Source organism: Cercospora kikuchii (assembly GCF_019650295.1).
Source record: "Cercospora kikuchii DNA, contig_00006, whole genome shotgun sequence".
NCBI lineage: Eukaryota > Fungi > Ascomycota > Dothideomycetes > Mycosphaerellales > Mycosphaerellaceae > Cercospora > Cercospora kikuchii.
The window spans coordinates 1349203-1376993 of NW_025408587.1; the positions used below are offsets into that span (position 1 = coordinate 1349203).

Sequence of the window (27791 nt, forward strand, 5' to 3'; positions counted from 1 at the left end):
CATCAGCAGTGGGAGAGCTCCTCCCATGGCATGACAGTCGCGAATGTGAATTCGGAGCCCGAGATTTCTCCGCCGCGAAACATATTTCCGGGGACGACATCGACACCTCTATTCCTGTGCTCGACAGCATGGCTCCCAGCAGAGGTCTCGTGCACATTCTGCACCGATGTGCAACCCCCTCCCTCCGTTCGCCATGTTACGTTCGAAGCTTCGCCGTCAGCAGCTTGCAGAGCTCTGGCCACAACCGATGGTCCAAGATCCAGCACGATAAAGCCAAAGTTGACGCCCGCAAGAACAAACAACGCTCCATTTTTGCCGCCGAAATCGCCCTCGCATCGAAGCTGTACGGCCCTGATCCGAATGCCAATCCTCGCTTGCAGGATTTGATCACCAAAGCAAAGCGCGAGGGCTTCGCGAAAGCCTCCATCGAAGGAGCCATTGCTCGAGGTCAAGGCAGGAGTCTGAGTGGAGCCAGTTTGGAGAATGTCACAATCGAGGGACTTCTGCCAAATGGAGTGGCTGTGATCGTGGAATGCGAAACGGATAGCAAGTTGAGGACTCTGGCTGAAGTACGTCTCGCCATCAAGGACAATGGAGGCACGACTACTCCTACGAGCTATTTGTTCACCAAGAATGGCATTGTCACATTCGAGAAAAAGGACGGAGTGGGCGCCGACGAGGCGCTCGAGCCAGCCTTGGAAGCTGGGGCTACAGACGTTGAAGAGGACGCAGATGGCAGAATCGTCGTGTCCACAGAGCCATCCGATCTCAGAGCTGTGGGAGATGCCATCGCATCGGCTCTTGGACTGCAGATTGCCACATCCGAGGTGATCTGGATACCAAATGAGGAGACAAAAGTCGAACTACCCAGCGAAGACGCCGCTGCTGAGCTGGCCAAGTTTCTTGATGAGCTTCAAGATAAAGAGCAGAGTGTCCAGTCTATTGCCTTGAATGTAACTCAAGGCAAATTAGACAATGAGATCTGGCGCGATCTCCAGGCGCGATACACGAACTGATTGGCCCTCCATTCAGGCGCATTGTAAATCATAAGTGAGACACCCACAGAAAGCGAGAAACACAGACTATCGGGATAAATGTTACATGGTATCAACCATTAGACTTGCAGCTATTCAATCTTGATCGAACCGCACACGACACATTTCTCCGGCTTGAGCCAGCTCAACTCAGTTTCAGTTCCCTCTCACCTTGCTTCGGCGGAATGGGCTGCTGCTTCGGAGGTGTCTCCATCGCAAAGATATTGGTCAGAAGCGGAAGATCCTTCGCCGTGTACCGCGTCCTGTATGGCTTGCCGTAGAACAGGAACGACTGGGGGAACCTGGAGTTCGTCAGTCCTGGCTGTAAATCAACACTCCACGCAACAGGTCAGCCTCACCCGACATCAAAAGGCTCTGCGTCCTCGATGGCATCAACTTCTTCTTGCGTGAGCTCCACAGCGAGACCTTCGATATTTCCCTTCAAATGTTCCACCTTGCGTCCACCCTGAGTCCGAATGTCAGTACAATATGCCAACACGCGTTAATTTACCAGAGGCTACCAAGGCATACGCACCACGATTGGAAAGACGTACTGCTCAATGTCAGTCCAGTTCTCTGCCCATGCTAAATAGTGTCTGGTCCAACTTACAGGAGCTTTGTGCATCACATATGCAAGAGCAATACTGGTGATAACGGTCCCCTTCTTGTCGGCAATCTCCTTCAACTTGTTGGCAATTCTGGCATGTTTCTCATCCTGTGGCCCGATCTTTCTTCCGTCGCGGTTTGGGTCGTTGTACTCATCACTAGTCTTCAACATACCGCCCCCTAACGCCCCCCAGGGAGCAAGCGCCATCCGCTCGGCCTCCACCATTGGAAGGATATCGCGTTCAAAATCTCGGAATGCACATGACCAATTACCCTGGTACACGGAAAATTGGGTCATGCCATGGAATCTGGCATAGTCGTTGCACTTTACCACGAGCCAGGCTGGCGTATCAGAGATTCCCAGATACAACACTTTGCCGCTTTGGACGAGGGCATGTAGACTGTTCATCATCTCCTCGATTGAGGTCGTGAAGTCCCACCAGTGGACGTACAGCAAATCGATATAGTCCGTCTGGAGTTTGCGGAGAGAAGCATTCACCGAGAGCTTGAGGCTTTTAGAGTGGTTCCCTTGGAAGTTTGACTTGAGCTTCTCGGGGTTACGGTATCCATTGGTGAACTTGGTGGCGATCACCATCTGGTCCCGGTTGTCTCTCTCTTTCATCCATTCTCCCAGCCAGGTCTCGCTCTCCTCTGCTTGGTAACTGAGTAGGTTTCAGCATCAAACAACAAATTAGGAGCTCGCATTCGAACCTACTTATTTGCCGTGTCGATGAAATTACCCCCGGCATTCCAGAAGTGATCAAGTATCTCGAAGGTGGTTGTTTTAGTACACTCGCCGAGGTAACTCCTGATAATTGTGAGATGCAGGTCATCAATTGTTGACAAAATCGCTCACTTCCAAGCTTCTCCAAAATTTCCAGCGCCAAGACACAGCGGGCTCACTCTCACACCTGCAGTAGGTGAAAGAATTCGGTGATAACCCAACAGCGTCTTAGGTTTGGGTGCTGGGGGAAAGAGAACGTCCATACTTTCGGAGCTAACTTTGGAATCAGAGAGCTACAAGTCTACAAAGCTTCGAGCTAATATACCAATGCGACTGACGGACTTATGGTCAGTATATCCGCCATATTGCCAACCTGCAGCAGGAAGAATCACAGCTTAGGTGATCAGGAACTGCGGTCAAGCATTTCGGAAGGTTGCAGGCTGTCCATCCGACTCGAAAGCCCTGGTTCTGTCGCAGGATCGTCATTGTGCTACGTGAAGGAAGTTAGGCTGACAAATGATTCTGCAGGAGTATGGACAGCTTCATCACAACAACGGCACACCACATACGGATCTATCATGGTCCGGCTCCGATGTGTCTACACGGACTTGACTTCTAGTTGTAACACAGCAACCGAGGTGTGCTGCTAAGATCTGAATAGATCCACTGCCTTGCCATGAAGCTCAGCATGCCGTGTGCTCCATCCACTCACTCCGAGGAGTATGCGTACTGCACTCCTATCTCGGCTTCACGAGGATCTTGATATGCTCGTCTTTCCGATTGACCAGCTCCTCGAATCCCTTTTGGACAATGTCGTCAAGCCCAATTCGGGCTGTCACTAATCGCTCGTACCCAGCAAGCCTTCCACTTGCCATCAGGTCCATGACCCCCTCAAAGTCGCCATCGGCGAAGATCAAAGTGCCTTTCATCGTAATATGCTTAGCCAGGAACAGGGTGCATGGAATCGTCATCTGCACAATTAGCTGAATGCCCTCAATTTCGAAAGATAGCAACTTACTGGTTTCTCCCAGACCGCGACCATAACGTACAAACCTTCGTGACGAATGGCATTCAAAGCACTTTCTAATCCAACGGGCACGCCGGCACAATCAAACACCACTTCGGCGCCACGGCCAGCTGTCAACTCCTGGACACGCTGAGCCACGTCCTCTTCGATGGGATTAATTGTGGCAGAAGCCAGATCCGCCACTTGCTCCCTTCGCGCTGCCGCGGGCTCAGAAAGGATTACCCGGTCAGCGCCAACTGCTTTGAGGACCAAAAGCAGTGCGAATCCGATTGGGCCTCCACCAACTACGAGCACATCTCGATCCTTCCACTCCGTGATGCCGGAAACATTGACTGCATGGTAAGTGACCGCAAGCGGTTCAATGATAGCTGCATACTCCAATGGGATCTCTGGTGGAAGGACGTGCAGGCTCTTCTCATTGACAACGACAACCTCACCATATCCTCCGAATCCTGTGTTGCCCCCCACGTAGCCTAGTGTCTGGCAGCAATAAGACCGACCAGATTTGCAAGGTAGACATGCCTGACATGTTACGCGAGGATCGACCATCACTGCATCACCTGCTTTCAACTTCGATCCAGGTACTGAAGATCTTACTCGACCACAGAGCTCGTGGCCGAGAGTCACGGGAACATATACTCCATTCGGCGCCGGTCTGTCTTTAGTCGGCAATAAGGTTGTAGGTCCTATGAGGTACTCGTGTAGATCTGATCCGCATATACCTAAGACTAGTAAGCAAAGTGAGTTTTCCGAATGAGACGATCGATTATATTACCACACCATTCGACATCGACGACAACCTGACCTTCTTGAGGTTGAGGCTCTTCAACTTCTTCTACCCGAATATCGTGATGGCCATAGTATCGTGCTGCTTTCATTGTTCTCTGCCTCTGCTTTTCGTCGAACTGGACTTATTGTGGTCTGTGTCAAACAACGAGCTCTCGCGAGGAGGATCCCATTCTAATCTATCCCCGCTTTCGACCTCGGGTATAGATGCCACTTCCATAACTACAACTACGGATGTTGTATGGACGAACACTAATCAGCATTTGCTTTACCGCCAAATAGCAAGAACTTCAAGACTATGTAGAGGCTGTCTACCCCGCTTGCCACGCGAGGCTCATCAGCAAACATTGCCTACAATGTCAAAACTCGAACACGTATTGAAATCAGGAGATCTGTGGTAGCCTGTCTAGCCCATGAGCATCTGGCACATCTTTTTGACAGCCATGAGCAGAGCAGACGAAGACTATCCCAGATGCCAACATCAATGGTACTCATTCCTCAGGCAATTTCCTCGCCCTCAGGTACCTTCATCCCATGCCTGCCTCTATAATCAGCCCTCTCAAACGGCGTCCAATCCTTGAGCACAACATCTCTCTCCTTCAACTCAAAGACCTCCACCTTTAACGGTCGGCAACACTCTAACATACTCTTCTTCTCCTCTTCCTTCCCCACACCCTCCCCACCCTCACCCCAACCCCACATACTCAAATCCCCACCAGGACAAGTACTCAACGCCATCAACAAATCCTGCTCAGCAAAAAACTCAATGCAATCCCCCTTCTTCGCAGGCGAAGCCTCCATAAAATACTTCCCTTCATTATCCAACCCCGTAACCTGAAAAACATTCAACACATCATGAACATCAAATTCCGTCAACCCAAAAGGTAAAACTGCTCGTGTCAAATTACTATGACAATGAAAATCATACGAATCTCCCGATAACATTTTATTCACATAAGGGTCACATCTCGTACCCAGTAAATCATGACATCTGCCATTCCATTTGTCGGGGCGAGGGTAATCTGCCAGACTATCGTGGATGATTGTCACCATGGGTCGGAGAAAAGGTAAAACGCTCCAGAGACGATCGTAGGTCGTGACATGGCTGGCGTGTAATTGTCGGGTTCGAGCGGCCCAGAAGCGTTCTCGAGGATCATGGAGATTCCAGATGTTCAAATCGCCGACTTGGGGGCCTTCGGGTGTGGAGAGGCGGACGATGCTGCCGGCGGGGGCTTTCCAGGCGCGGCCGGAGCGAATGGAAAGGGTGAAGCAGGTGATTAGAGTGCGTTCTGCTGCGGCGACGGTCTGGTAAAAGTCTTGGTCGGCATGAAGGATGGAGCCGGGAGAGGCTTGGTACGCCGGCACAGGAGGGTTCTTTTGAGCCTCACGGGGCATGTTGATGGAAGAGGATGTGAGTGGTCTGACACGTCGTTGATCGAGGTTGAAGCGAGGAGTGTAGGACTCAAAGGTGAGGTCTGCAATCGAATCGGCATTTGAATGGTCGGCTCCGAAGATTCGGCCCCCCACCTCATGCTACTGTGTATTAAATCGCCGCATATAAGCGGTCACTGTGAAGTATGTAGAAATATATGTATACAGGGCGCGTTGATGGTACTAGAGTCTGAACTCGCTACCACGGTCTTAGACCCACATCGGACAAGTCATGATCCGCTGGCCCATTACCTCCGCCCATGGTCTGCAGCATGACTTCCTGCGCCACCCGTAGCCTGCTGATTAGGGTCGAACAGATGCAACATGTCCGGGGGAGGATAGGCGTCAAACCAAGGCATAGCCTCTAGGCCCAGCATGTTCATATCCACATCCTGCGTCTCAATCATCATATTCCCAGGCATAAAATTCATGGAAAAGTCGTAAGTCCCAGGCATCATGAAGGGTGTTTGTGTTGATTGCCCGTTCATTGGCTGCTGAGTCGCGCTGCTACTCGGCGCTGGCATCGAAGACATGGCGGTGCCATGCTGCTGGAAGCTGGCCGACATGGGCACAGGCGGAGTCGCTTGGCTGTGATGTTGGTTGTAGGGTGAGCTCAGCGCAAGCAAATTCTCCGCATCGGAATTGGAGACGTTGCTGAACTTTGCTTGCGCCACCTGTCTCGGAACACTATCCTGCGAGGAGATTCGTGAAAGTCCAGACGGCCCTCTTGCTTGGGTACTTGCAGAAGTATGCTGTGCCTTCCCAACCGCCGTTGAGTCGTACGCAGAGGACGACAATGAGTTTAATCTCGGATCGATGTTCGAGCTCTGGGTTCCGTCGCTTGCAAAATGCCAAGCGAGGTTGGTCGAGTTGGAGTTCATGTCTCCGGAGAAAGTCCAACCAATTGCTATACACATTGTTAGAGTCGTCTCGAGAGAGTGTTCGCTCAGCCCGCTTACCTTTGCTGGGATCCACACCGTCCCGTGGACTTCCAGGAACTTTGGGCGTGAAACCGCTTGGCGGCCAAAACGGCGATTGCAATGCAGGATTGGATATGTAGGGCCCCCAGCTGAGCTTTCGTCTCCAACCTGGCGAAGTGAAATCCGGCTCTGGACGTGGCTGCTCCATGGACGACTCGCCTTCTTCAACAGTGTACAGCAAAGGATCGCCGACCCCTTCGAATTTCTGGTCGAGGACTGTGAGAATGTATTTGGCGCCAGACCAATACGTCTCTAGTGATTGTAGTGCTTTGTAGCACAGCTGGTAATGCTGCGATGCTGCCGTGGCCAGCAACGTATGCTTAGCGAGCTGCGATCTTTCAGCTGCGGCTCCAGCAGGCTGTTTTCGTTCCAAAGTGTCCGAGGCGGCAGTAATGCTTGCTATTGAGGCCTTCCTCGAGGCGTCGTGGGGGGTCCCATTCGAGGAAGAAGCGCTGTCGGAATTGCCTATCTTGCCAGAGGCTCGGTTGGGACTGTTCGATCGGCTTTGCGCATTGCTCGTCGCCGTTTGCTCCACAGTCTCTCTCAGGAATGCGCATGCAGCGATGTAGATCGGCTGCGACGTAAATGGGTTCCCCAACGAAGCTTTAGCATCCATGAGTTGCGAATAGCTCAAGATATCAGCAATGGTCTTGGCACTGCTCATGCTTAATTGCTGTGAGTTTGGAAATAGTTGCAACATTCGGCCAGCGAATGTTTTCAGGAGTGTAGGCTGGTGGAGAATTACGATCAAGGTATGGAACCAAAAGTGGAGAAGGACGAAGTTGGTGCCTTCGCCGGCTTTCATGTAATGCTGGAAATTGACTGCATCGAAGTGCAGCCGTGGCGATAAATTCTGGTAGAAGTTGGTGACTTGGCTCTCCATTGCCGCTAGGCGTTTCGGTGTCTCTGCCGTGATGTCTGATGGTTCCTTTATACTGTTGAGTAGGTCTGCCACACGACCATACAAATGTACAATCCTAATCAATGCAGGAAATGGTGCTGGCCAGTCGGACCGGTCGTGAGTCTGCGTTAATGACGGCAGCGAGATTTCGATATCCTTGTCCCGCAGTGTGCTGCGTCGCCCGGTTCCTGATGAGACCACGCGGTCGAGGAAGAAGATGGCCCAGAACGTATCAACACGTTCTTGCTCTACAGATCGCGCATCTTCCCTATTTCGGCGCTCCTCTGGGGATTGAATTGATTCGTTCGTCGAAGGAGTTCTGACGGGTCCGCTGGTGGCCGGCGTCGCAGCAGATTTCGAGTTTCGCTGCTCAGACTTCACCATTCGAGGGGTCGGTCCATCTCTACCCACATACTTCAGGCCTTCTAATTTGTGCAAACCTAGATCCTGGGCCAGGCGGATTGAAATTCCCAGATACATCCAAAGACCGCTATCTCGTTGCTCGCCGAACTCGTTATAAGCAAGAAGAAGCGCTGCTTGGGCTGCTGCAACGCTCGGACAGGGGAATGTATCTGTCAGTGCAGCCTTCGCACGCTGCGCGAAAGCATGACCATATTCTGCAGGACCAGTCTTCTCACCATCGGGCTGGGATTGAGTCAACAACGCGTGCGTAGAAAAACGCGCAGCTAATGCGCACACAGCATCGACGAGAACTGGGTCCACTTGCTTCTCCTCAAGGTCTTTGATGAACCGGTCCCGTTGGAGAAATGGATAATTGCACCCCAAGTGAGTGAAGAAAGTATTCACAAGATGCGTGATGAGCTCACTCGGAGGCATCGGCGAAGTGTCGTAAAAGGGTAGTGTCAATGGAGTTCGCACATCCGACTCTACTGCAGCAGGGGTCGCGGAGTATATGGAAGTCGTATTCCTCTCACTGGAGCGTGGGTCGTTCAAAGATGGTGATCGCACGCCGCCGTCCGTCGACGTTCGCATGCCATCGTTGGTGTCGCTTCTCTTCAACTTGACGACCATTTGCTTGAATCCTGGCATGATCGCAGTAGGGCCAAGCCAGCGGAAATACGGCATCATGGGAACGCGATTTCGAGGCGTGGAAAGCAACGAAGCCTTGGCATTATCGTTTCTCTGAAGGTCGTCAGACGACGGCGGCCTCTTCTCACTGGAAGTGTGAGGTGACTGCCCACCCGACAGAGTGCGACTCAGATCGTTGGGAGCTTGCTCCTGCAGCTGAGGTTTCTCGTCTGGCGTCCGAGCGACCTTGAGTTGAGACTGTGCACTTCCTTGGCTCTTGTTCGCAGTATTCTGTTGCGATGGCCTCCTGGTGTTCGTTTCCGAATTGCTTCGATTGTGCGCAGGCGTCGCCGTGCTCTCGGAGTAACCGGCACATTCCAGCTTATTCTGCTTGCACGTCTCACACGTGGGTCGCTCGCCCGAGCAGGCAGTTTTTCGTTTGCGACATGTTAGACAGGCTGCTCCTATGCGCCGTCTGCAGGTCCACGATCAGTTTGCGACTGGTTGACACGATCGGCGTGGCTGGCTGTACGTACCGTTTGGGATGAGGTGCTCCGTAGTTGGTGACGAAGCGGAGAGCTTTCGGTTGGTGGTGTTGCTGCTGCTGCGGCGGCAGCGTCTGCTTCGCGTTGGCGGAGGGCGGCGGTGGTGGAGGCGGCGGCTGGTGGTGGTGGGAGGTGGCCTCCTCATGGCGCTGCATTGTTTCACATGTGCAGTTCACGACGGCTCGCTTGACGTCGCGCTGTGCTCCACGTTCCCGGATCCCCGCAAACGCCCTTCTGTTCGCCCGCAGCGTTTCTCGTGCGTGGCAGTCAGCGGGGCCAAGCAATGCACATAGTCGCGGCCGCGTCTGGATCGGGGGCGGAGGACGGAGGCGATGGACGAGGAGCGGAGAGGATCAGTCGTGTGTTGCGTATGACAACAGCAGCAGCAGTAGGTCGACGCGCGAGGCTAGGCCAGGCAGACTACTTAGCCCTTCACTGCGGTAGCTCCGATGACCTGGAGAATGCGTGGCGGCGACAGGGATCCCAGGGTAGGGTGATGGGCATACAGCGTGAACTTCGGCTGGAGATTTGTGCTGCAACTCAGTACTGAAGAGCAGGGCTGTGGTGGCAGGTGGCTGCTGCGCGAAGAGCGCCAGTACACGAAGTTAGTTAGTGCTGCGGGATTACATAAATGTGCTTCTGCATCTCAGCTCCCGTGCTGCCTCCCACGGCCAGTATCAGGTCATCTCTACCAACGTAAATACATGAGGTCGTACGGTAGCCTCGATCTCTGGCGGCCGTAAGCGCAGGCTAGTGTTCCACAAAGCGAGCACACCAGGCGGCGTGTTGGGCTCTGCTCTGCAGCAGCAGCAGAAGCTGTGCTTTGCGGCTGAACTTGGCATCAACCCGAGCGAAACTCAGTTGTGCAGCGGTCGGGGGTCCGCTCCGACCGCCGAGCTCCGTGCATGTTTGCCGATAGCATTGAGACTGCACTTTGAACCAGAACCTACACCATGGAGATCTCATTGTCGCGTGCATCATTGAAGGCCGCGCGGTCCATCGCGCGACACCAGGGAAGTCAGCAATCCATCTGTCGACGATGTCTGCTGCACACGACGTCCTCCAAATCCGCCACGCCTGTTGCACACCCAACCGTGCCCGGTCCTCCTCCTTCAGCGCCTGAAGTCTCGCCGACCCATCCGGACAGTCGATTGGCGCGAAAGAGGGAACAAGCCCAGCTACTGAAGCAAGGTCAGAAGACCAAGCCCGACCCAGCAAAGCCTGGATCTGCACTGCAGAAGCGTTTCTGGAAAAATGTGGCTGTTCAGGAAACTGCAGATGGAGGATTGCAGATCATGCTAGACTCCCGCCCTGTGCGGACTGCCACGAAGGAGATCTTGACACTGCCCAAAAGCAAGCGTGCGCTTGCAGCTGCCATTGCCCTAGAATGGGACCAGCTTGTGTCGGCGCAGCAGGCATTGAAGCAGCACTACATCCCCTTGACCTCACTCACATCCCGGGCGATCGATGTAGAGACTGCCGATAGCTCTGGAAACAAACAAATACGGGACAATATCGTCAAGATGGCCATGCGTTACTTCGCGACCGACACTCTTCTCTGCTGGGCGCCCGAGATCAATCGACACGACCCGATGAACCAATCATCTAGAAACCTCCGCGCGCGCCAAAAAGCCATCGCCGAACCCATCATCGCCTTTTTAACAACGCACACCTTCCCCGGAGTGGAAATCGTGCCTGTGCTGAGTGAGGATAGCATCATGCCCATCTCGCAACCCGAGATGACCACGCAGGTGGTCCGGGGTTGGGTGTCGGGCCTGACAGCATTCGATCTTGCGGCTCTAGAACGAGCAATATTAGCAACAAAGAGTTTGACGATAGCAGTGCGATTGCTGGTGGAGTGGAGTACCGAGTGGAAGCATATACAAGAGGCGCCGGAGAAGGGGAAGTTCGGGATAGAACATGCAGAAGAGGCGAGCTCGCTGGAAGTATTGCATCAGACGGAGCAGTGGGGCGAGGTAGAGGATACGCACGATGTGGACAAAGAGGATCTAAGGAGGCAGCTGGGCAGTGTGATCCTGCTTGTCACTTGAGCTTGTAGATGATACACGACCGAAAGCGTCGACCGACTGTACAGACATGAAATTGCTGACGGATGTCAAGGATACCGTTCACGGTCACATGGCAGCCGACTGATTGTAAAAGTGGTGCGTTCCAGGTTTGGGCTCCATTGCGCAGTATTTGTCTACGTAAAGCCGTTCCTCGATGCCCCTCCAGTGGCAGCTTCGTCTTCCTACAAATTTGTCAGTGACCGATAAACGGTAGTATAGATCAGAACTGCTTACCTCCAGGAAATCCGTCGCAAGGATCAGTCTGCTCAGCTCATTTGCCACCTTGACCGCATGCCCGCGAGACGCCTGCTTGAAGATTGCTTGGACAGTATAGCGATGCTGTTGCAAGAACGCTGTTCCAGGTTGCGAGCCTTTGCTGACCACAGCAGCAACGATCACGCGCAGTATATCTGTTAGTATGGAGTAGAACTCTTCCAGTGCTGCGGGATTGTCAATATCCAAGCCAATGTCGGGATCCGTGCTGAACAATTTGCTGTCGTCGACAGCACTGAAAAATCCAGAATTAAGAACCAATTGTGTGCCATCTGGTGTCTGACATAGTCGCAACATGAGTGCTAACGCCGTGTGGAAATACGCAAGGGTCGTGACCACCTCTTCTTGTGCATGGAATGCAGCGGAGACACTGCCAATGCTCATATCGATCAAAACTGGAATAAAGTTCAGTTTGAGCAAGGCCCTGAGCAAAGGCGTGTTCAGTTTGAGGCCTTGGTGCAGTGATACCATGCTGTCCAGGAACAACAGCGCGGACACGCGTGTAACTCCGCGTCCGGAGAATGCATCTTCAGTAACGACAGTAAGCAGCCGATCGCCGGCGTTCTGCGCTAGTTGGTAGAGCTGCTTTGCGTTCGTTGACGTGGTCGTCGTTGAAAGGTTTGCAAGAATCGTGCAGCTTGTTCGGTACGCTACATCGCGTAGAGCCGGATCAGTGCTGCTGTCCGTGAGCACTTTGAGTGAGATCCGGAATATTGTAAGCAAGCGCTCATTCGCCACGTTCGCAGTTTGCTGGGACGAATCGCGAGAAGCCGGACTGATCGCAATCGTGAAAGTCAAGGTAAGCTTGGCCAGTAGTCCAGCTGCTTCCATGTCGTCCGCAAGACTCTTCTCGTACTTGGGCAACACGAGAAGCAAACCTTGCAATGACAGTGGTACGATCGCAGTGTCATCCAAACCACCTTTGGTAACAATGAGCGACAGCAGCTCGGTCCAGCTTTCTAGCGCAGCAACACGTGCTGCATGTATCGCTCTCCAATTATTCTGGCTGGTGAGCGAAGCAAGAATGGCCGATATCTCATCGGACGCTTTGTCGAAGTCGGCAGCTTCCTTAAGCGTCCCATTCTCTTTCAATTCACGCTTTCGAAGAATCAGTAATTGGTGCGCGAGGTTGAGATCGAACGCCACTACTGTTTCTCGATCGTCCTTGGTACAGCTTGAGAGATCAATGTCGCCAAATACCGTGCACTGGGTGTAATTTGGCTCCAGAGCAGGCACAGTCTCCACATCGAAGAAATCAAACAGCTCGAAGACGGACGATGTGGGCAGTTCTTCGCCGTTGCTCAATCTGATGGACCCTAGCATGCTGCTTACGATCCTCTCTTGCACGGAGAACGCTCCTTGTTCTACAGCTGCCCGTAGATCGAACGCAGCATATTCAAAGAATGACTCTCGAGTATGCATGAAGTCGCGGATAGCTGTAGCGGATGAGTCCAACAGGGCGCTTGGTTCGAGAGTCGTCTTGCCATCCCAACATGGATGAGTAGAGGCTGGTGCTTGTGATCGTGACAGTGCGGCCAAGAAATCCATGGAACGCAGCTCCGGCTGAACGATGCGCTCAGTCAGCGTGGACGTCGCCAACCTCAACAGCAGTTCGAGACATCCACGCTTCACACTCAAAAGCCACGACCTATAACCCGATGGCCCGCTGATCACGGGCATCTCGACGGCGCATCTGGCAATGGCATGGAACAACGCCTTCGAAGACCCAAACGCACTATGATCTGCAACACCCACAGTCCGCTCGTAACACTGGAAGCCAAGCAGACAATGCGCGAGACAAGGCTTGCCGTTGGCGGCATCGAGACTTGCGCGCAAAGAGTCAAGTAATGATTTCGCCTTGATCATCTTAGGCGGAATGTCCTCTGTTTCCAAATCCCATTCGAGAAGATGGAAGTTGGCTTGCAGACTGAGAGTCAAATCTTCGCTCAGTGGAGCCAGCAGCCCGATGAGACGATTGCTGCCAGTTGACCGCGCCATACCAGGCTCGCGACTCTCACATATCTTTCGTGAGGATGCGATTCTTTGTAACAGCGCCGTGGACTCAAGACTGAGTTCGGGATGCTTGCTTGAGGTGAATTGAGCAATGTCGATCACAGCATCGAGGTGCGTGAGAAATGCATCGTCGATTGAAGAAAGTGTAGAGCTCGTGACCCGTTGTGTCGTTGTATTCTGTCCTGCAACGATAGGGCGAACAATGTCGAAGTATGTTGGCTGCATTTTCCATGCCAGATTCAGAATTTGTATCGCTTTGACAGTGGCTCGAACAATGGGGGAAGTCGGTTCAGCGTGATCCAAGGTGTCCAAGTTCTGTTGGGCAGCTGCGAAGACCGACGCAATGACATTTTTGTCGAATAGCCACTCCATCACGCGAGCGAATGGATGTAATCGAGCATATGTAGCCAATGACTTCGTCTCCATGGCTGACTCGACCGCAACACTCGTCGTATTTGCCAGAAGTACCAAATCCTCGTTGAAGCTTGAAAGACACTGCTGAGTGAAATGCAAACACTCGTATCGAACAAAAGTCAACAGGCTGAGCTCACCTTCGGCCGGCATACGTGGTACTTTGCGGGCGAGGACAGCGTCCATGACAAAATCAATATAAATTTCAATCCCTGCGTGTCGATGTGGTGATCCAAGGTTCTCCGGAAATGGCAGGTTGTCGATTGGCATGTCAGCCTGAGTTGAAAATGGAGACACCAGTGCGTTCAAAAGTGCCAAAAGAGCAGCGCCTGCTTCCGCGTTATTGGCATATGCCTGCAAATATTGCTTGGCTGGGTATTGAATACGCGGCTGCGTTCGCGGGAGGTGCGACCCATCTAGACCAGCACTTGCAATCCAGCTGTCCAAAAGTACCCACATGCCATTGCGGACTTCCAAAACCTTGTCCGTGAGCAATGCCGCTAGTAAGTCCAGGCAGCACGCTCGCACACGCGCAATGGTAGCAGTTCGGGCCAGCTGGAACATCACCTCGCCAAGATGGAACGGTTGGTCCTTTAGCAGCCAGTTCCTTGCTTCTGGACTAGAGCGACATATGTGCGAGGCAAGACTGAGATACGAGTCCAGCATGATGCCCGTTTCAGGTTCCTCGAAGTTGTCTTCCACAGGCGTGCGCTCTTGGCCAGGAGCAGGTACGGCAGCTGGTCGGTTTTTGAGGCCGGTTGAATATAGCTCAAGCTCACTGAAGATCTGAGTCCAGCTGACTGCGTATGTCTTGCGAAGCTTTCCCGAGACCATGCCCGCATCTTCAAGTAGAAAGCGATGAGCCTGATCGGCAGATTTGTCATCGCACGCAATGGACCTCAACAGTTGACAAAATGCTGCCACTCGAGGGGTCGGCAGTCGCACCGAAACCCATCTGAGGAACCCGTAGAGGTTGCTCTCTTTGTCGGCCCAGAAGTCATGCGCAGCCTCTGCATCGTCCTGATACGCGCAGGCCATTATGACCATGAAACGCTCCAGATCAAGTTCAGAATGCGCTTGTCCATTACCAGACTGCGATAGCAGCGTTCGCCTCATCTCATCCTCGTCAAGCTTCAGCTTACGAAGACAGTCGGGCATGTTGGTCACAAAAGCATCCGCGAATGCTTGCAGCTCGCGCATAGTCAGTATCGAGAAATCGTTCGAAGCACGGGGCATTTCCACCACGCTCACTGCCCCATCGACCAAGAAATCGACGATTCCAGTGCGCGAGGGATCGTACCAGGCTACCGGCTTCAGGAAGGCGGCAGCAGCCAGTATGAAATGGAATGCCTTATCTTTTAAAGAGTCGAAGAAAAGCTTGGTGCGGGCTTCTTCCTCGGCTTTGCGAGTGGCGGAGCTTTGGTTTGCTGCATGCGAGGTGCCCATAAACCTGGAGCTATACTCAGCGAGCCAGCATATGGTTGCCGCTGCCCTGAGCATCGGCTGCTTCCATTGCAATTGCGTGTTCCCCGGGGTGAACAGTTTGTGCAACTCGCGAGCAACTTCTGTACTGGTAGCACCTTCAGATCCGATGTGCGATGCGCCACTGATCAAGATGGGTAGATAATGAATCGTGATGTCGACCTCTGTCTCCAAAGTCGAAGCCTTGCTCAAAAAAATGCGATAGTCCTCCGGCTGCACGAAACTGCCCCGTATCAAGTAAGACATGATGGCAGCCAGGAACTCATGCTGTCGCGTCAACAGGTATCGTTGTGCACGAAGGGCCTCATTCCTGTCTGGCGATGCACTCAGCTCCGTGACGGCAAGTCGCTCCCGGTCGTCGGCCATTTTTTTTATAAAGTTCTCGATGTCACCCAGCCCATCAACGCAGGTACGCCAGTATGCGGAGGGATCTGGTCGCTTCTCCTCATTGCCTTTCTGACCCCTCCCTTCCACTATCTTCTTTCCCACTTCTCGAAAGGCTTCCGTCTGTTCCTCATCGGGCGCGGCATCTGTGTCAATGCCCAGTTGCAACAACAGCCGCATACAGTCCAGTAATGTTGCACGCTGCTCGTGGAATCGAACCATGGCACGCAAAGGCAAGGACGCATCGGGCGCGCTGCCGTCTATCTGGGCCTGTATGCAGAGCTTCGCCGCCTCGACCTCGTCGAGATCGAGCTCGTTGGCGACAGCAATAGCCGCGTCTCGAAATTCTTCTCGCACAAGGTATTCGACATCGTCGACGGTGATCGTATCGGTCGGGGGACTGGTCGTTGGCTTGATGATGTTGCGACTGGTGTCGTTCTTCCTCGTGCGCTTCAGCAAGTTCTCCAGATCCTTGACGCTGGCGTCAAGCTGGTCCGAAAGGCGCGTGATGTTCCTCAGTTGCGAGTCGGTCGCCGCAACGAGGTCTCGCTGCAGGATCTGCAAGCGCAACAGCGGGTCTTCAGCCGCCATGGTTGATGTAAGCACGCTGCTGCAAAGTGGCCGGTTCGCATCTAGCAGCAGTAACTTTTCCGCTTGAGCTGGAGAGAAGAGAAGTCGCGACTTCCACACGCGTTTGTCTTGGCGCTCCGTACTTCACCACTTCACCAAACACCTCACTGACCACTCTCGCGCCACTCACGTGCGAAACACCGACAATGCAACTCGAGCTCGCTAGAAGAGTCACGGATCGGTTCACCGCTGACACATACATCTCACTTTGAAGTCGGCCTCGACCAATGTTCCATCACTGCTCCAGTTTGCCTTCGAGCTCGCTTTGGCCGAACGTATTCGCGAAGCTCGATGCCTTCACGCGCCGATAAGCTCTGTGCTTTTTACGAGCGCTTGCAATCATCAAGATGGCTCAGGTGAATTTGCAGTCTGCTCTCGGTACGCGTTCATCCACCCCAAGCCCGGTCTGAAGCTGACCGTTTAGATCTCATCCAGGCGAGCAAGGCCGCCGACCGTCGACAAGGCTTGGACGACCTCAAGCACATCTTTCGCCACAACAAAGACAGCAGCCGGCTCCGACATCTTCTCGATCGCGACTTTCACCATATCTTCGAAATTCTTTTTAAAGTTGCCCTAGATGGACAGAACTCGCTACTCAATGCGAAGACCGCAAACAGCCGTACCAGTGCAACGAATCGTCTCTCTGACATCGCAGGCGGATTGCGCCAGTCGGTCGAGGCTGGTGTACGTGTGCTCCAACTTAAGACCATCAGAGCCGTACTAGACCATGTGACAGGATGCTTGTTTTTGACGAACGGGAGCTTGTGTGAGCCGCTGGCTCTGGACTATGCCAAGACCTTGCGCGCGGCACTCAGCTATCAGCCGCACGTGGAACAAATGAACGCCGGGCACTGGGACAAGCTGGCCAGATTCTGCAGTGCAGTGATCTCACAGGCCCAGCAGGAAGTCTCAAATGATGATACCTCTTCAATGGGAGGAGGCACGGGCTACGGCCTGAGCCACCTATCTTCCCGTTCTACCATCCGCGACTCCGTGGGCTCGCAGAGCAAGCGATCGATCATAAAGCCGGTTGCAGAAGAGATGGTCGGCTGCCTCCGATTATTGACCGTAGCGCCGAACGCACCAAGACTGTCATCAGGAATCGATCACCTGTGGACAATCATCAATGCGCTCAAGACATCCACCCTCTCTCGAGAACGAGCACACCTTGATGCATTCGGAGCCATCAACAATAGCTTATCGTGGATGAGGACAGAAGGTATCCGAGCCACGCAAAAAGCTACGAGCCAGCTCCTTCGCCTTGTCAAGCAATTTTGGTCCGCCAAGTCTCCAGCCCTTGGTCAAATGCTCATAACGGTTCTTCTCCTTCGACCGTACATCTCGCATGCGATGCAAGGTGAGGAACGTGTGACCATGCTACCCGAACTGACTGGCCTCCTGCACACCTTGGAGACCGAATATTCGATTAGACACGACAGAAATGGATTGCTACTCGAAGATGTGCGTCTCGAAATCAATAACGGCCCTTTACGGAAGGGACAAGTCGCCACTGCGCTCTTTTCACTGCGGCCCACCGGCGCACGAGCAGAGTTGAACTGGGTGCTTGTGAATATACTTGCTTTTCTCCGCAGAAATTTGATCGATGCAGAGCAGCATAAGACACCCGATGCTGACAACGAGGCGGACCGCGGCGAAGACGAAGATGAGATAGATCTCCGTCCGAAGAAGCGATTGCGACTTACAGACCCGCTGAGCTCGCTTGTGGAAACGACAAATCGAGGTACAACACAAGAGCGAATCTGTGCTCTCCAAACAATGGCGTTTCTCGCCCAGCAGCTGCGGTTCTCGAGTCAACAACTCCACAAGGTCATGAACAGCCTCTTGATCAACTGCACCGAGGACAACACCAGCATATGCTCATGGGCATTCCTCGCGGCTGCCAGCTGTGCTGCGCAGCCTTGTGCATCAAGCTCTAATCTGACGGATCCATGGAACACAATATGGCAGTTAGGTGTGCGCGCACTGGGCAACAACTCCACTTGCCGCGCTGCGGCTTACAGTCTGTCTGTATTGCTCGCCTCACAACTCACATCACAGGCGCAATGCTTAGACTTCATTCACGTTATCACCCATACAATGGAATTGAGCGGCCCGAGCCAGTTGTCAGATGCCGTTATGCTTTTGCTCACCATCTTGATGAGGACGTCGCAGCAACAGAACCCCACGATGGCAGCCGCTACGTCCGAGAGCATCGTGAGTTGGCTGTCTCAAAACTTCAAGCCAAGCAAGCTCGAAGACAAGCCGACTACGATGAACGCCGCATCATACGAAGCTTCGGATATACTAATTCTCACTTCGACGTGCCTTGGTCAAGCACTGCACCATTTGCATGTTGGCGAGCCTCCTGTTTGGGATATCTGTGCCCGAGCGTGGTTATCTTGCATGGAGGACGAGGCGGCCATTGCGTACCTCCTGCTTAAACCAGCTACCAAGCCTATTCTGAGCGACACAATGAAGAAGTTCGCTTTGCTTCCGCTTACGCCTACCCACTCATCGCGAATAGCGACCGAGTCTCTGATACTCAATCACAACATTGCGGAGCTGGGTCTATGTCAGCAGTCGTGGAAAGACCTAGTGCACGATCGCGCTCGGCCTCCTAGTAATGATGCTGTTACCATGCTCTGCAAAGCGTCGTTGACCGCCGAGTGTGTTTCCAGGTGTATGACTTTCAGGGATACTCGAAAATTGGGACAGCTACAGAAACTGGCGAACGACATGCTTAACACGTTGAGCGCCTTCGTTGCCTCAGATCGCTGCGAAGCGGAGCACATGCTGTCCTTCGTTTCCACTCTATCTGCAGCATGCTCGAAGCTACCCGACCATTTTATCAATGCGGCCGTCGCTGGGCAACAGCGACCTTGTGAGGGAGCAATATGCCATGCTCTTGCTACCGGGCTGAACAAGAGATATGTCAACAGCGATGACATACTTGATGAAGACGCGATGGACTTCGACGACGCGGCCGAATCCCAGCAGAGTCGTGGCAGCAATATCTTGCAGAGCAGACATGAATTACTGAGCAATGACGATGTATCGTACAGCAGCACGGCGCTCAGGCTGAACGTGCATCTCTACTGCATTACTGTAACCACCCTGCAAGGAGGCGCGAGAGGAGTTGTCAGCATCACATCAGCCTCGGAAGCCGTTGTAGACTTCCTTCTATCTCTCAGCGACGAAGAGCTTCTCTCGTGTCGTAACATGATCGCCAATCTTCCAGGCGTAGGTATCCCGCTGACTGCGGAAGACACCAAACGCCTTCTGGGATACTTCATGGAGAAACTGACACGCAAGTATCCCTACCGTGCTTCAGATGTTGCGCTGGGCTGCGTGCTCGACCTCATGCAAAGCTCCATCGACATCTGGACAGACAGTGGCGAGCGCGACCTTTTCTGTCTAGGTCTTGACACCTACGATTGGTTCGCCGAATTCGCACTTACTGATGACATCTTCTCCCCTAGCGTGCAGACGAGATTGGCCCAGTTACTTGTACAACTTTGCCAGCTCAGGTCGGATTATGGCCGCGACAGCGATGCGGGCACTCCGCGAAGCTGCTGTTTCAAACTCCTCGGTAAACTACCCATCGCGGTGCAGTACAAGCTTGCTGATCAGATCCCCACTCTGTTTGGCAGGCTAGTGCTCTCGGAGCATGCCCGCATGTTCGACGACCTAGCGGGAAATCTGCCCACCAATTTGGATTGGCCAGAAGGCATGGCCTTACGATTACTTCACTTGTCGAAACTTGGGTCAAGCTGGCGATCGCTCCTGCGATCCTGCACTTGGCTCATATTCGAGACTGCTGGGCGAGTCAATAGTTGCGTTGCCCATGCCCGCCAATGCATCCAAGAATTAGCATCCTCGCTACCTTTGCAGAATCCTCAAAAGCTGTTCTCGCTCTTCGCACCTCAACTGCTACATACCTGGCTCGAGAATGGTAATGCCATCTCTGGACTTCCTTGGGAAACATTTCACTATGCCTCCCTGTACGACCTCTTGCGGCGTCATCGATCCGAGATCATGGCGCAGCTGGTGCTTAGAGGCGACGAAGCTGGGCTGGAGGTCATGCAGAAAGCCTTGAAGTTGATGCCACGTGATGCTATCAGACAATCTTACGGCAAATGCGTGGCGTACTGCCTAGCCAAAGACGTCGTGAGCAAGCCTCAGGAAGGGCAAGATCCAAATCACCTCGAGCATCGCCTGCGAGACAGCATAGGTGGCAAGGATCAGCACAGGAAGCTCATCAGTCGACACCTCCCCACGATCGTTGGCTACATCCTGCTTTCCACCGAGCAGGACGCACGATCAGACAAATGGCTGGCCAAGCATGATGGTTATACTGAAACAGCGGAAGCACTCGCCGAAATGATGAAGTACACTCGCAAAGACGAGGAATTGCCGCCAGCGCTGGAGCCATCATTCACTGGACACTATCTGTTGGACCAATTGATCAGGCTGTGCAAACGTGTCAACGCTTCTCCACATAGCATCTGGGATGCTTCATCATTCGTTCTCACCACTCGCATGCTGTTGGATGCCGTGGATATGTCATTGGGGTCTTTGCAGTGTTGTCGAATCCTTCGACGAGTCATGGTAGCGGTCGCTCTCGCCGGAACGATTGCGCTTGATGGCTTTGGCCCGGAGATGCTGATTCATTCTCTCCGACCGTTTGTGAGCGACAGCGCCTGCGCTAACGACACAATCGGGTTGCTGCAATACTTGTTCGACAGAAGTCGCGAGTACCTTCGCTCGGCCCTTCGCTTCACCACAGGCGCTGTTATACTTCTTGTTCTGCAGATGAGAAAGCATTCTCGGAGTAGACATGATAGCACCACTCAAGAAAGCCACCATTCCGAGACTGTGAGGGTCATGGGCGAGTTCCAGACGTGGCTTGTAAGCTGCTTGTCACAATTGACGCGGGACACTCAGTGTAGCGCGTATTCAGGGCTCAGTGAAGCACTAGCGAATGTCAAGCTTCCTGGAAACGCCAACGCCGACAGCGCCGAAAGCTCCCTCCTGCTGTTCCTACTTAATCAATGGAGTGCGGACGACTCACTCTGTTCCCGCGATGATGCGATTGAAGCTTTACAGATCCTTGCAGAGGATTTCGTCTTGCCGCCGACAACAGCATCAGATGTTTTGGGCGATGATTCACAGGCAACACGATATTCCCAAGAGATCTGGGAGATTTTGCAGATTGAATCGCTCAGCAGATCATTCACCACGTGGGCAGCTACTTCATTGGGACGTGCTTACGCCGCAACTGGAGCACGACCTGTTCAGTCCGTCTCCGAGAAGCCGTTGATGAGATCACTGGATGCCGAGAATGCCTCGCGTGCTTCGCACACCGCCCTGGTGACAAGGGTGGCTCGCCTGGTCTATTCCCAAGACCGGTCAGAGGCTGGCCTAGCAGAGTACACTCTACGCAGAATGCGGGACACCTTTGCTCATGGCTCAGATACCGAAGGAGGCATACGGTTCCAAGAGATGACCCCTGAGTCCATTTATTCTGCAATCTATGGCGGGCCATACGGGTATGAGCCCACGCTGGCTGTCATGGACCGATTCTCCAAAAGACCGGACACCAACCTCGTGCAGAAGGCAATGGCACTGTCCCGCGAGACGAGTCTTGAGGTCTGGGCAACAGAGCTAGCGTCCGTCTTGTCCTCGTGGGCTGCTGGAGATCCAGTAATTTCTTCTCTTGTGGCGCTATTCCAAAATGTTCGCGGGCTTGCGATAGAACTGCTTCCTCAGATCATACACATCTTGCTTACCAATGAGCACACAACAATTGCGCCGCTCCTCGCGCAAGCTGTGAACGACCACTTGTGTGTCGATGACGAGGACGTCTCACCTAAGCAACAATTTCTCTTGCGCGTCTTGCTATATCTGCGAAGTCAACCGTTTCCTGGAGAGGCGACACGTGCAGATCGCGTTCATTGGCTGAACATAGATTACATGGTCGCTGTTCGTGCAGCAGCTAGAAGTGCCATGCCCGCAGCTGCACTACTGCTGGCTGAAGCCACATGTCTTCCAGCTGTCCAGGACAGCCGCAGGAATTCGAGGAGGGTTTCCTCATCTCAAGATCAAGCTGTATCTCGACCTCCGCCTGAACTTCTGTTGTCCGTTTACAAACAAATGGAGGAGCCTGACTCGTTTTATGGCGTCACACAGGAAGCATCGCTGAGTGCAGTGCTCGAGCGACTGGATCATGAGGGAGATGGCTTCCGAAGCATGATGCTGCGCTCCGCGCAAATGGATAGCCACATGCGTTCTACGCATCGACTGGCTGAACATGATGCCGTTGGCATGATACAGTCGCTCTCGAGCCTTAACTTCAACAGTTTAGCATTCGCCTTGGTCGCGCAAGGCGTAGGGAACACATCAAGATGCCAAGAGCAGATGTTGAAAGCAGCGCAAAGTCTGCAGCAATGGGACATCACGCCACCCGAAGGACACAGCGAGTCCTCGGCAGCTTTTAGTGTGCTGCAGGACCTCAGTAGAGCCAGCGACGCCACACAAGTCCTCGACAGATCCAGAACTGCGTTGTTCGATTTTGTGAAGCATGGCATCCGACGAGATCGAGCGTCGATTCCATCGCCTACCTGGTACGCCAACCTCGCATCCATGACAGAGATCAGCGAAATCACAACTGCCGTTGCAGACGCAGATCTCGACGAGCGGTGGGAAGTCTTCGCCCATCGACATGCTTGGATGCATCTAGCCAAGTTCGAGGACGTCAAGGTGTTTCTGTCGGGCAGGCACACGCTCTTTGGCGTGCTCAGCCAAAACGTGCATCTGCAACAGAGCATGCATGTCACGCTAAAGAGATGCCGAGTACTGGAAGTCGAAGCGCTACTGGCATTTTCGCGCCTCTCTCGAGAGCACTCCAAGTTACAGGAGGCACTCACCGCAACAGCGACCATGAGCGACATGATCGAGACCTGTGGAGCAGCCGGAATCAGGGTGGCAAGCGCCGTAAAAATGGAGACTGCTTCAGTTCTATGGGATGCAGGAGAAGCTACTATGTCAGTCAAAATGCTCTCAAGTCTCAGCGAGCCCGGCGTTGAGCTTGGCGGTCAAGACGTTGCTGTTGGGCGCGCCGGTCTCCTTGCGCAGCTCGCCCATGAATCTGCCGAAGCTCGTCTGGAGAAACCTGAGCAGATTCTAAGCAAATATCTCAAGCCCGCGTTGAACGCTGTCTCCAGGACCAAGGATCGATCAGAAATCAGTCAAGTACACTATGAATTCGCCAAGTTCTGTGATCACGAATTGCAAAATCCCAGCACCGTCGAAAACCTGAATCGCGTCACGAAACTGCGCCAGAGCAAGGAGGAAGAGGTCGAAGCCTATAGGCAAGCTTTGCAGACAGGCAAGAAAACGCAGCCCGAGCGACATCAGATGAGCAGAAGCTTGCATCAAGCACAGACATGGCTCGAGCTTGATACTGCGGAAGAAAAGCGTTTGAGGAAAACTCAGAGCGATTATGTCAATTTGAGTCTGCAGAACTATCTGCAGGCGCTTGCGGCTTCTGAGGATCACGACATCTGCGTGTTGCGATTCTTCGCGCTCTGGCTGGAAAATACTGACGGCGTCGACCAAGGTCCGGACGCCACAGTGCTTAAATACCTGCCACAGGTACCAAGCTGGAAGTTCGTCAGATTGATGAACCAGCTAATGTCACGCTTGGATGATTCGAAGACACCGTTTCAGCAAGCCCTAGCGGAACTGCTGCGACGTATATTTGTTGAACACCCCTGGCATAGCTTGCACCATCTGTTCGCGCCTCGATCGATGCATACGGCCACAGATCCTGCGACTGCTTCTCGATATCGTGCCGCCAAGTCAATCCACATTGAAATTAGCAAGAATGAGGAGAGCCGCAGCATCGCTGATAGACTATTTGCAGCAGACACGCGGTACAAGGCATTGGCAGAAAGTAAGCCGGAGTCGGGGGGCGGTGGCAGCAAGATCGATATCAGTCGCTTCCAGCAGGCTTTTCGCGTGCATCAGAAGATCCCGCCAATGGAGTTACCGCCTGCCACCATCACATTGCCGTTGAGACCAAGCGCATCTTATAGTGATGTGCCCACCATCACACGGGTCGATCAGACAGTATCCATCATGAGTGGTCTCAGCGCACCAAAGATGCTGAAATTGCAAGCGACTGATGGTAAATGGTACCGCGAGCTCTACAAGAGCGGCGACGATGACCTGCGGCAGGACGCCATCATGGAACAGGTGTTCGATGAAGTCAGCAGCATGCTACGCAATCACAAGGCAACGAGACAGAGGGATCTCAAGCTGCGCACATACAAAGTGATTCCGCTCTCCAGCGGGTCCGGCATCATCGAATTCGTCCCGAATTCCATGCCTATCAATGATTTCCTGAGCCCGGCGCATAAAACGTATTATCCCAAGGACATGGCCCCGCACAAGGCCCGAGAGACGATCGCGCGGGCATACGCCAATGGACAAGGCTCTACGACCGACCGCGTCGCGGCATTCCAGAAGGTCTGTGCTAATCTAAATCCTGTCATGCGCCATTTCTTCCTGGAGCGTTTCGACGACCCGGACGAATGGTTCACAAAGCGGACCGCATATTCACGCACGACAGCAAGCATATCCATCCTTGGCCATATCATTGGTCTCGGGGACCGACACTGCAGTAACATCCTGCTCGATGAGCAGACAGGTGAAGTGGTGCACATTGATCTCGGGGTCGCGTTCGAGGCTGGGCGGGTTCTACCAATTCCAGAGCTCGTGCCTTTTCGGCTCACTCGCGACATCGTGGATGGAATGGGATCAACCGGTGTGGAGGGGGTATTCCGACGCTGCTGTGAGTTCACGTTGGATGCGGTTCGTGAGGATAAGGACAGTATTATGACATTACTGAATGTGCTGCGCTACGATCCATTGCACAACTGGACGATATCCCCACTGCGAGCCAAAAGGATGCAAGACGCGCAATCAGAAGTTTCGCGCCGCAATGGTACTGTTGCGAATTCGTCGAAGAGAAACGAGCAGGAGGCAGGAGAAGCTGATCGGGCATTATCGATCGTGGAGAAGAAGTTGTCGAAGACGCTGAGCACTGCTGCAGCTGTCAATGAGTTGATCCAGCAAGCTACAGACGAGAAGCACTTGGCAGTGCTGTTTGCAGGATGGGCAGCGTACTTTTAGTGATGGGTCGAAGTCATGCAGATATTATATAGAGCGATAGAATGGTCTGTACAATATGCACATATCATCAAGTGCTCAGACTAAATCCACGAATTCCACTTGACTCACGCCTTGCCCACATCCGACCCGTGTGGGCCGTGGAAAATGAATCACTCACTTCGCGCGTCTACTTTTCTGAACACATCCCAGCCCAAGCTTGCCACAACACAGTACTGCCACCAGCAATTATCACGAACGCCACGACGAGATCATCTGCAGTCGAAAACGTTGCGGCACATATTGAACCCGATACAGGCGCTCTGCTCGAGAAACCCCCACTATCGACGTCCACGCCCAACCGAAACACCTTAATAGATCACGTTCTTTTGTAATTGTGCAACACAACATGGCGATCGACTGCTAGTAGCAATGGCGATCTTTGATTCGTGCCGTCCAAAGTCCACGCGAATTTCATCGAGACTCGGCGGGCAGCATTGCACAACGTCTACATTTTCCTCGAGAGCCTTAGCCTGAGAACAGTCCCCATCCATACGAGACAGCTGCTGCACCTCGCCAACATGTCCGAGCCAAAGAGACCAGACACAATAGCCAGTCCCGGCGGTGCTCCGCCAGCTGAGGAACAGGGAGGAGAGAAGCTCTCTCCAGCAGAGCTCAAAAAAAGAGCCAAAGCCGAAAAGCAAGCGCGTCGAGCAGCGGAGAAAGAGGCCAAAGGTGCTGGCGTAGGCGGAGCACCAACATCCGTGAACGGTGCGGCAAGTACCGACAGCGGCAGAGCAGCAGGCCAGCAACAACAAAAGCCGAAACAACAGCAGCAGCAGCAGCAGAAAGGCGCGAACAAGCAAGGCACACAAGAAAGGCAGGCAGGCGCACAACAGGGTCCTCTACCGGTGCGGGCCCGCCGCGCATCGCAGAGTGTGCCGAAAGACGTGGCAAAGAAGGTGGAGAAGAAGGTGGAGAGCAAGAACGTAGAGCTATTCAGCCATCTCTACAATCAACCGCGGCGGCATAACATCGACGGGGCATCGAAGGACGTGCATCCAGCAGTCGTTGCGCTCGGCTTTCAGATCAGCAGCTACGAGATTGCAGGCAGCACTGCTCGCTGCGTTGGCATGCTCAATGCATTCAAGGAAGCCATCCAAGAGTACACAACACCAGGTGGGACTTCACTCGCCAGGCACATGACCTCACATTACCTCTCTCCTCAAATCGACTATTTGAAATCATGTCGGCCGATCTCAGAGTCCATGGGCAATGCCATTCGATGGCTCAAGAAGTTGATTGTCGAGATCGATCCGAGCACTCCGGAACATGAGGCGAAGGACTACCTGTGTGACTCGATCGACAAGTTCATTCAAGAGCGTATCATGGTCACTGATCAAGCCATCGCCACCTCCGCATGCCAACAGATCAAACCCGGCTCGATAGTGCTCACATATGCCAAGAGCTCCATCGTCGAGAAGACCATACTGCGCGCTCACGCCAATGGCATAAAGTTTCGCGTCATTTGCATTGACTCGCGTCCGCTCTTCGAAGGCAAGACTCTTGCCACTTCTCTCATGCACGCCGGTGTCGAAGTCGAGTACACTTCATTTCACGGTATCGCAAGAGCTGTGGCAGACGCCACAGTAGTACTCCTCGGTGCTCACAGTATGCTGTCCAATGGCTGCCTTCAGTCAAGAATTGGCACTGCAGCTGTGGCAATGGCAGCACATCGAGCTGATATTCCAGTCATTGTCTGCTGTGAGTCTGTCAAATTCAGTGGCAAAGTGGCGCTCGATAGCATCGTGTTGAACGAGGTTGCGCCAGCCGAGGAACTTTTGCCAGCAATTGGGGGCAGTCCAGGTGCCGCCGTTGAAAAGGGTAATGACACCAGCGAGTCACAGCTGAAGACTTTGCGTGACTGGAAGGAGATTCCGAATCTACAGATTCTGAACCTCATGTACGACATCACTCCTGCTGAGTACATTCGCATGGTCATCTGTGAGTACGGCAGTGTCCCGCCAAGCTCCGTTCCTGTGGTTCATCGGTTGGCGAACGAGGGCGAGTAGTGCTTGCCGAGAGCACAATCGCTTCGAGCTACTATATGCGGAGTGTGAAATCAGCAAGGCTTTCCGTTAATACGAATTTATCGTGTCCGAAGCGTTCCTGGCGTGAACATGGGCGAACTCATGCATTTGAGCGTGTGGTGCCAATTCACGGACGGAGGCTGCTCAGCATTGACTGAGCTCATCTAACGAATTCTATGAGCGTATGAGCTGCTATAACGAGGAG

General features: G+C 53.3%; 9 protein-coding genes across 9 annotated transcripts; 4 read left to right on the forward strand and 5 right to left on the reverse strand.

Moving 5' to 3' along the window:
• Nucleotides 1-128: 128 nt before the first annotated feature.
• CKM354_000944700 (uncharacterized protein) lies at nt 129-1016 on the forward strand (the record flags this gene model as incomplete). The annotated part of the gene is made up of 1 exon (XM_044804870.1): nt 129-1016. The coding sequence occupies one exon, from the start codon at nt 129-131 to the stop codon at nt 1014-1016; it is 888 nt and encodes a 295-aa protein (XP_044660805.1).
• A 163-nt stretch (nt 1017-1179) lies between these two features.
• Nucleotides 1180-2627, reverse strand: CKM354_000944800 (uncharacterized protein; the record flags this gene model as incomplete). The annotated part of the gene is made up of 6 exons (XM_044804871.1): nt 1180-1336; nt 1394-1500; nt 1570-1587; nt 1645-2302; nt 2356-2448; nt 2497-2627. 6 exons carry the CDS (start codon nt 2625-2627, stop codon nt 1180-1182), a joined length of 1164 nt encoding a protein of 387 aa, XP_044660806.1.
• A 474-nt stretch (nt 2628-3101) lies between these two features.
• On the reverse strand, nt 3102-4269 carry CKM354_000944900 (uncharacterized protein; the record flags this gene model as incomplete). The annotated part of the gene is made up of 3 exons (XM_044804872.1): nt 3102-3335; nt 3383-4113; nt 4167-4269. 3 exons carry the CDS (start codon nt 4267-4269, stop codon nt 3102-3104), a joined length of 1068 nt encoding a protein of 355 aa, XP_044660807.1.
• Nucleotides 4270-4675: 406 nt separating this feature from the next.
• CKM354_000945000 (uncharacterized protein) lies at nt 4676-5572 on the reverse strand (the record flags this gene model as incomplete). The annotated part of the gene is made up of 1 exon (XM_044804873.1): nt 4676-5572. The coding sequence occupies one exon, from the start codon at nt 5570-5572 to the stop codon at nt 4676-4678; it is 897 nt and encodes a 298-aa protein (XP_044660808.1).
• A 284-nt stretch (nt 5573-5856) lies between these two features.
• On the reverse strand, nt 5857-9218 carry CKM354_000945100 (uncharacterized protein; the record flags this gene model as incomplete). Its single annotated transcript, XM_044804874.1, has 3 exons — nt 5857-6515; nt 6568-8993; nt 9055-9218. 3 exons carry the CDS (start codon nt 9216-9218, stop codon nt 5857-5859), a joined length of 3249 nt encoding a protein of 1082 aa, XP_044660809.1.
• A 798-nt stretch (nt 9219-10016) lies between these two features.
• On the forward strand, nt 10017-11114 carry CKM354_000945200 (uncharacterized protein; the record flags this gene model as incomplete). The annotated part of the gene is made up of 1 exon (XM_044804875.1): nt 10017-11114. The coding sequence occupies one exon, from the start codon at nt 10017-10019 to the stop codon at nt 11112-11114; it is 1098 nt and encodes a 365-aa protein (XP_044660810.1).
• Nucleotides 11115-11266: 152 nt separating this feature from the next.
• CKM354_000945300 (uncharacterized protein) lies at nt 11267-16286 on the reverse strand (the record flags this gene model as incomplete). The annotated part of the gene is made up of 2 exons (XM_044804876.1): nt 11267-11314; nt 11367-16286. 2 exons carry the CDS (start codon nt 16284-16286, stop codon nt 11267-11269), a joined length of 4968 nt encoding a protein of 1655 aa, XP_044660811.1.
• Nucleotides 16287-16672: 386 nt separating this feature from the next.
• Nucleotides 16673-25520, forward strand: CKM354_000945400 (DNA-binding protein kinase TEL1; the record flags this gene model as incomplete). The annotated part of the gene is made up of 2 exons (XM_044804877.1): nt 16673-16703; nt 16750-25520. The coding sequence occupies 2 exons, from the start codon at nt 16673-16675 to the stop codon at nt 25518-25520; spliced, it is 8802 nt and encodes a 2933-aa protein (XP_044660812.1).
• Nucleotides 25521-26077: 557 nt separating this feature from the next.
• Nucleotides 26078-27568, forward strand: CKM354_000945500 (translation initiation factor eIF2B subunit delta; the record flags this gene model as incomplete). Its single annotated transcript, XM_044804878.1, has 1 exon — nt 26078-27568. The coding sequence occupies one exon, from the start codon at nt 26078-26080 to the stop codon at nt 27566-27568; it is 1491 nt and encodes a 496-aa protein (XP_044660813.1).
• Between the last annotated feature and the right edge of the window lie 223 nt (nt 27569-27791).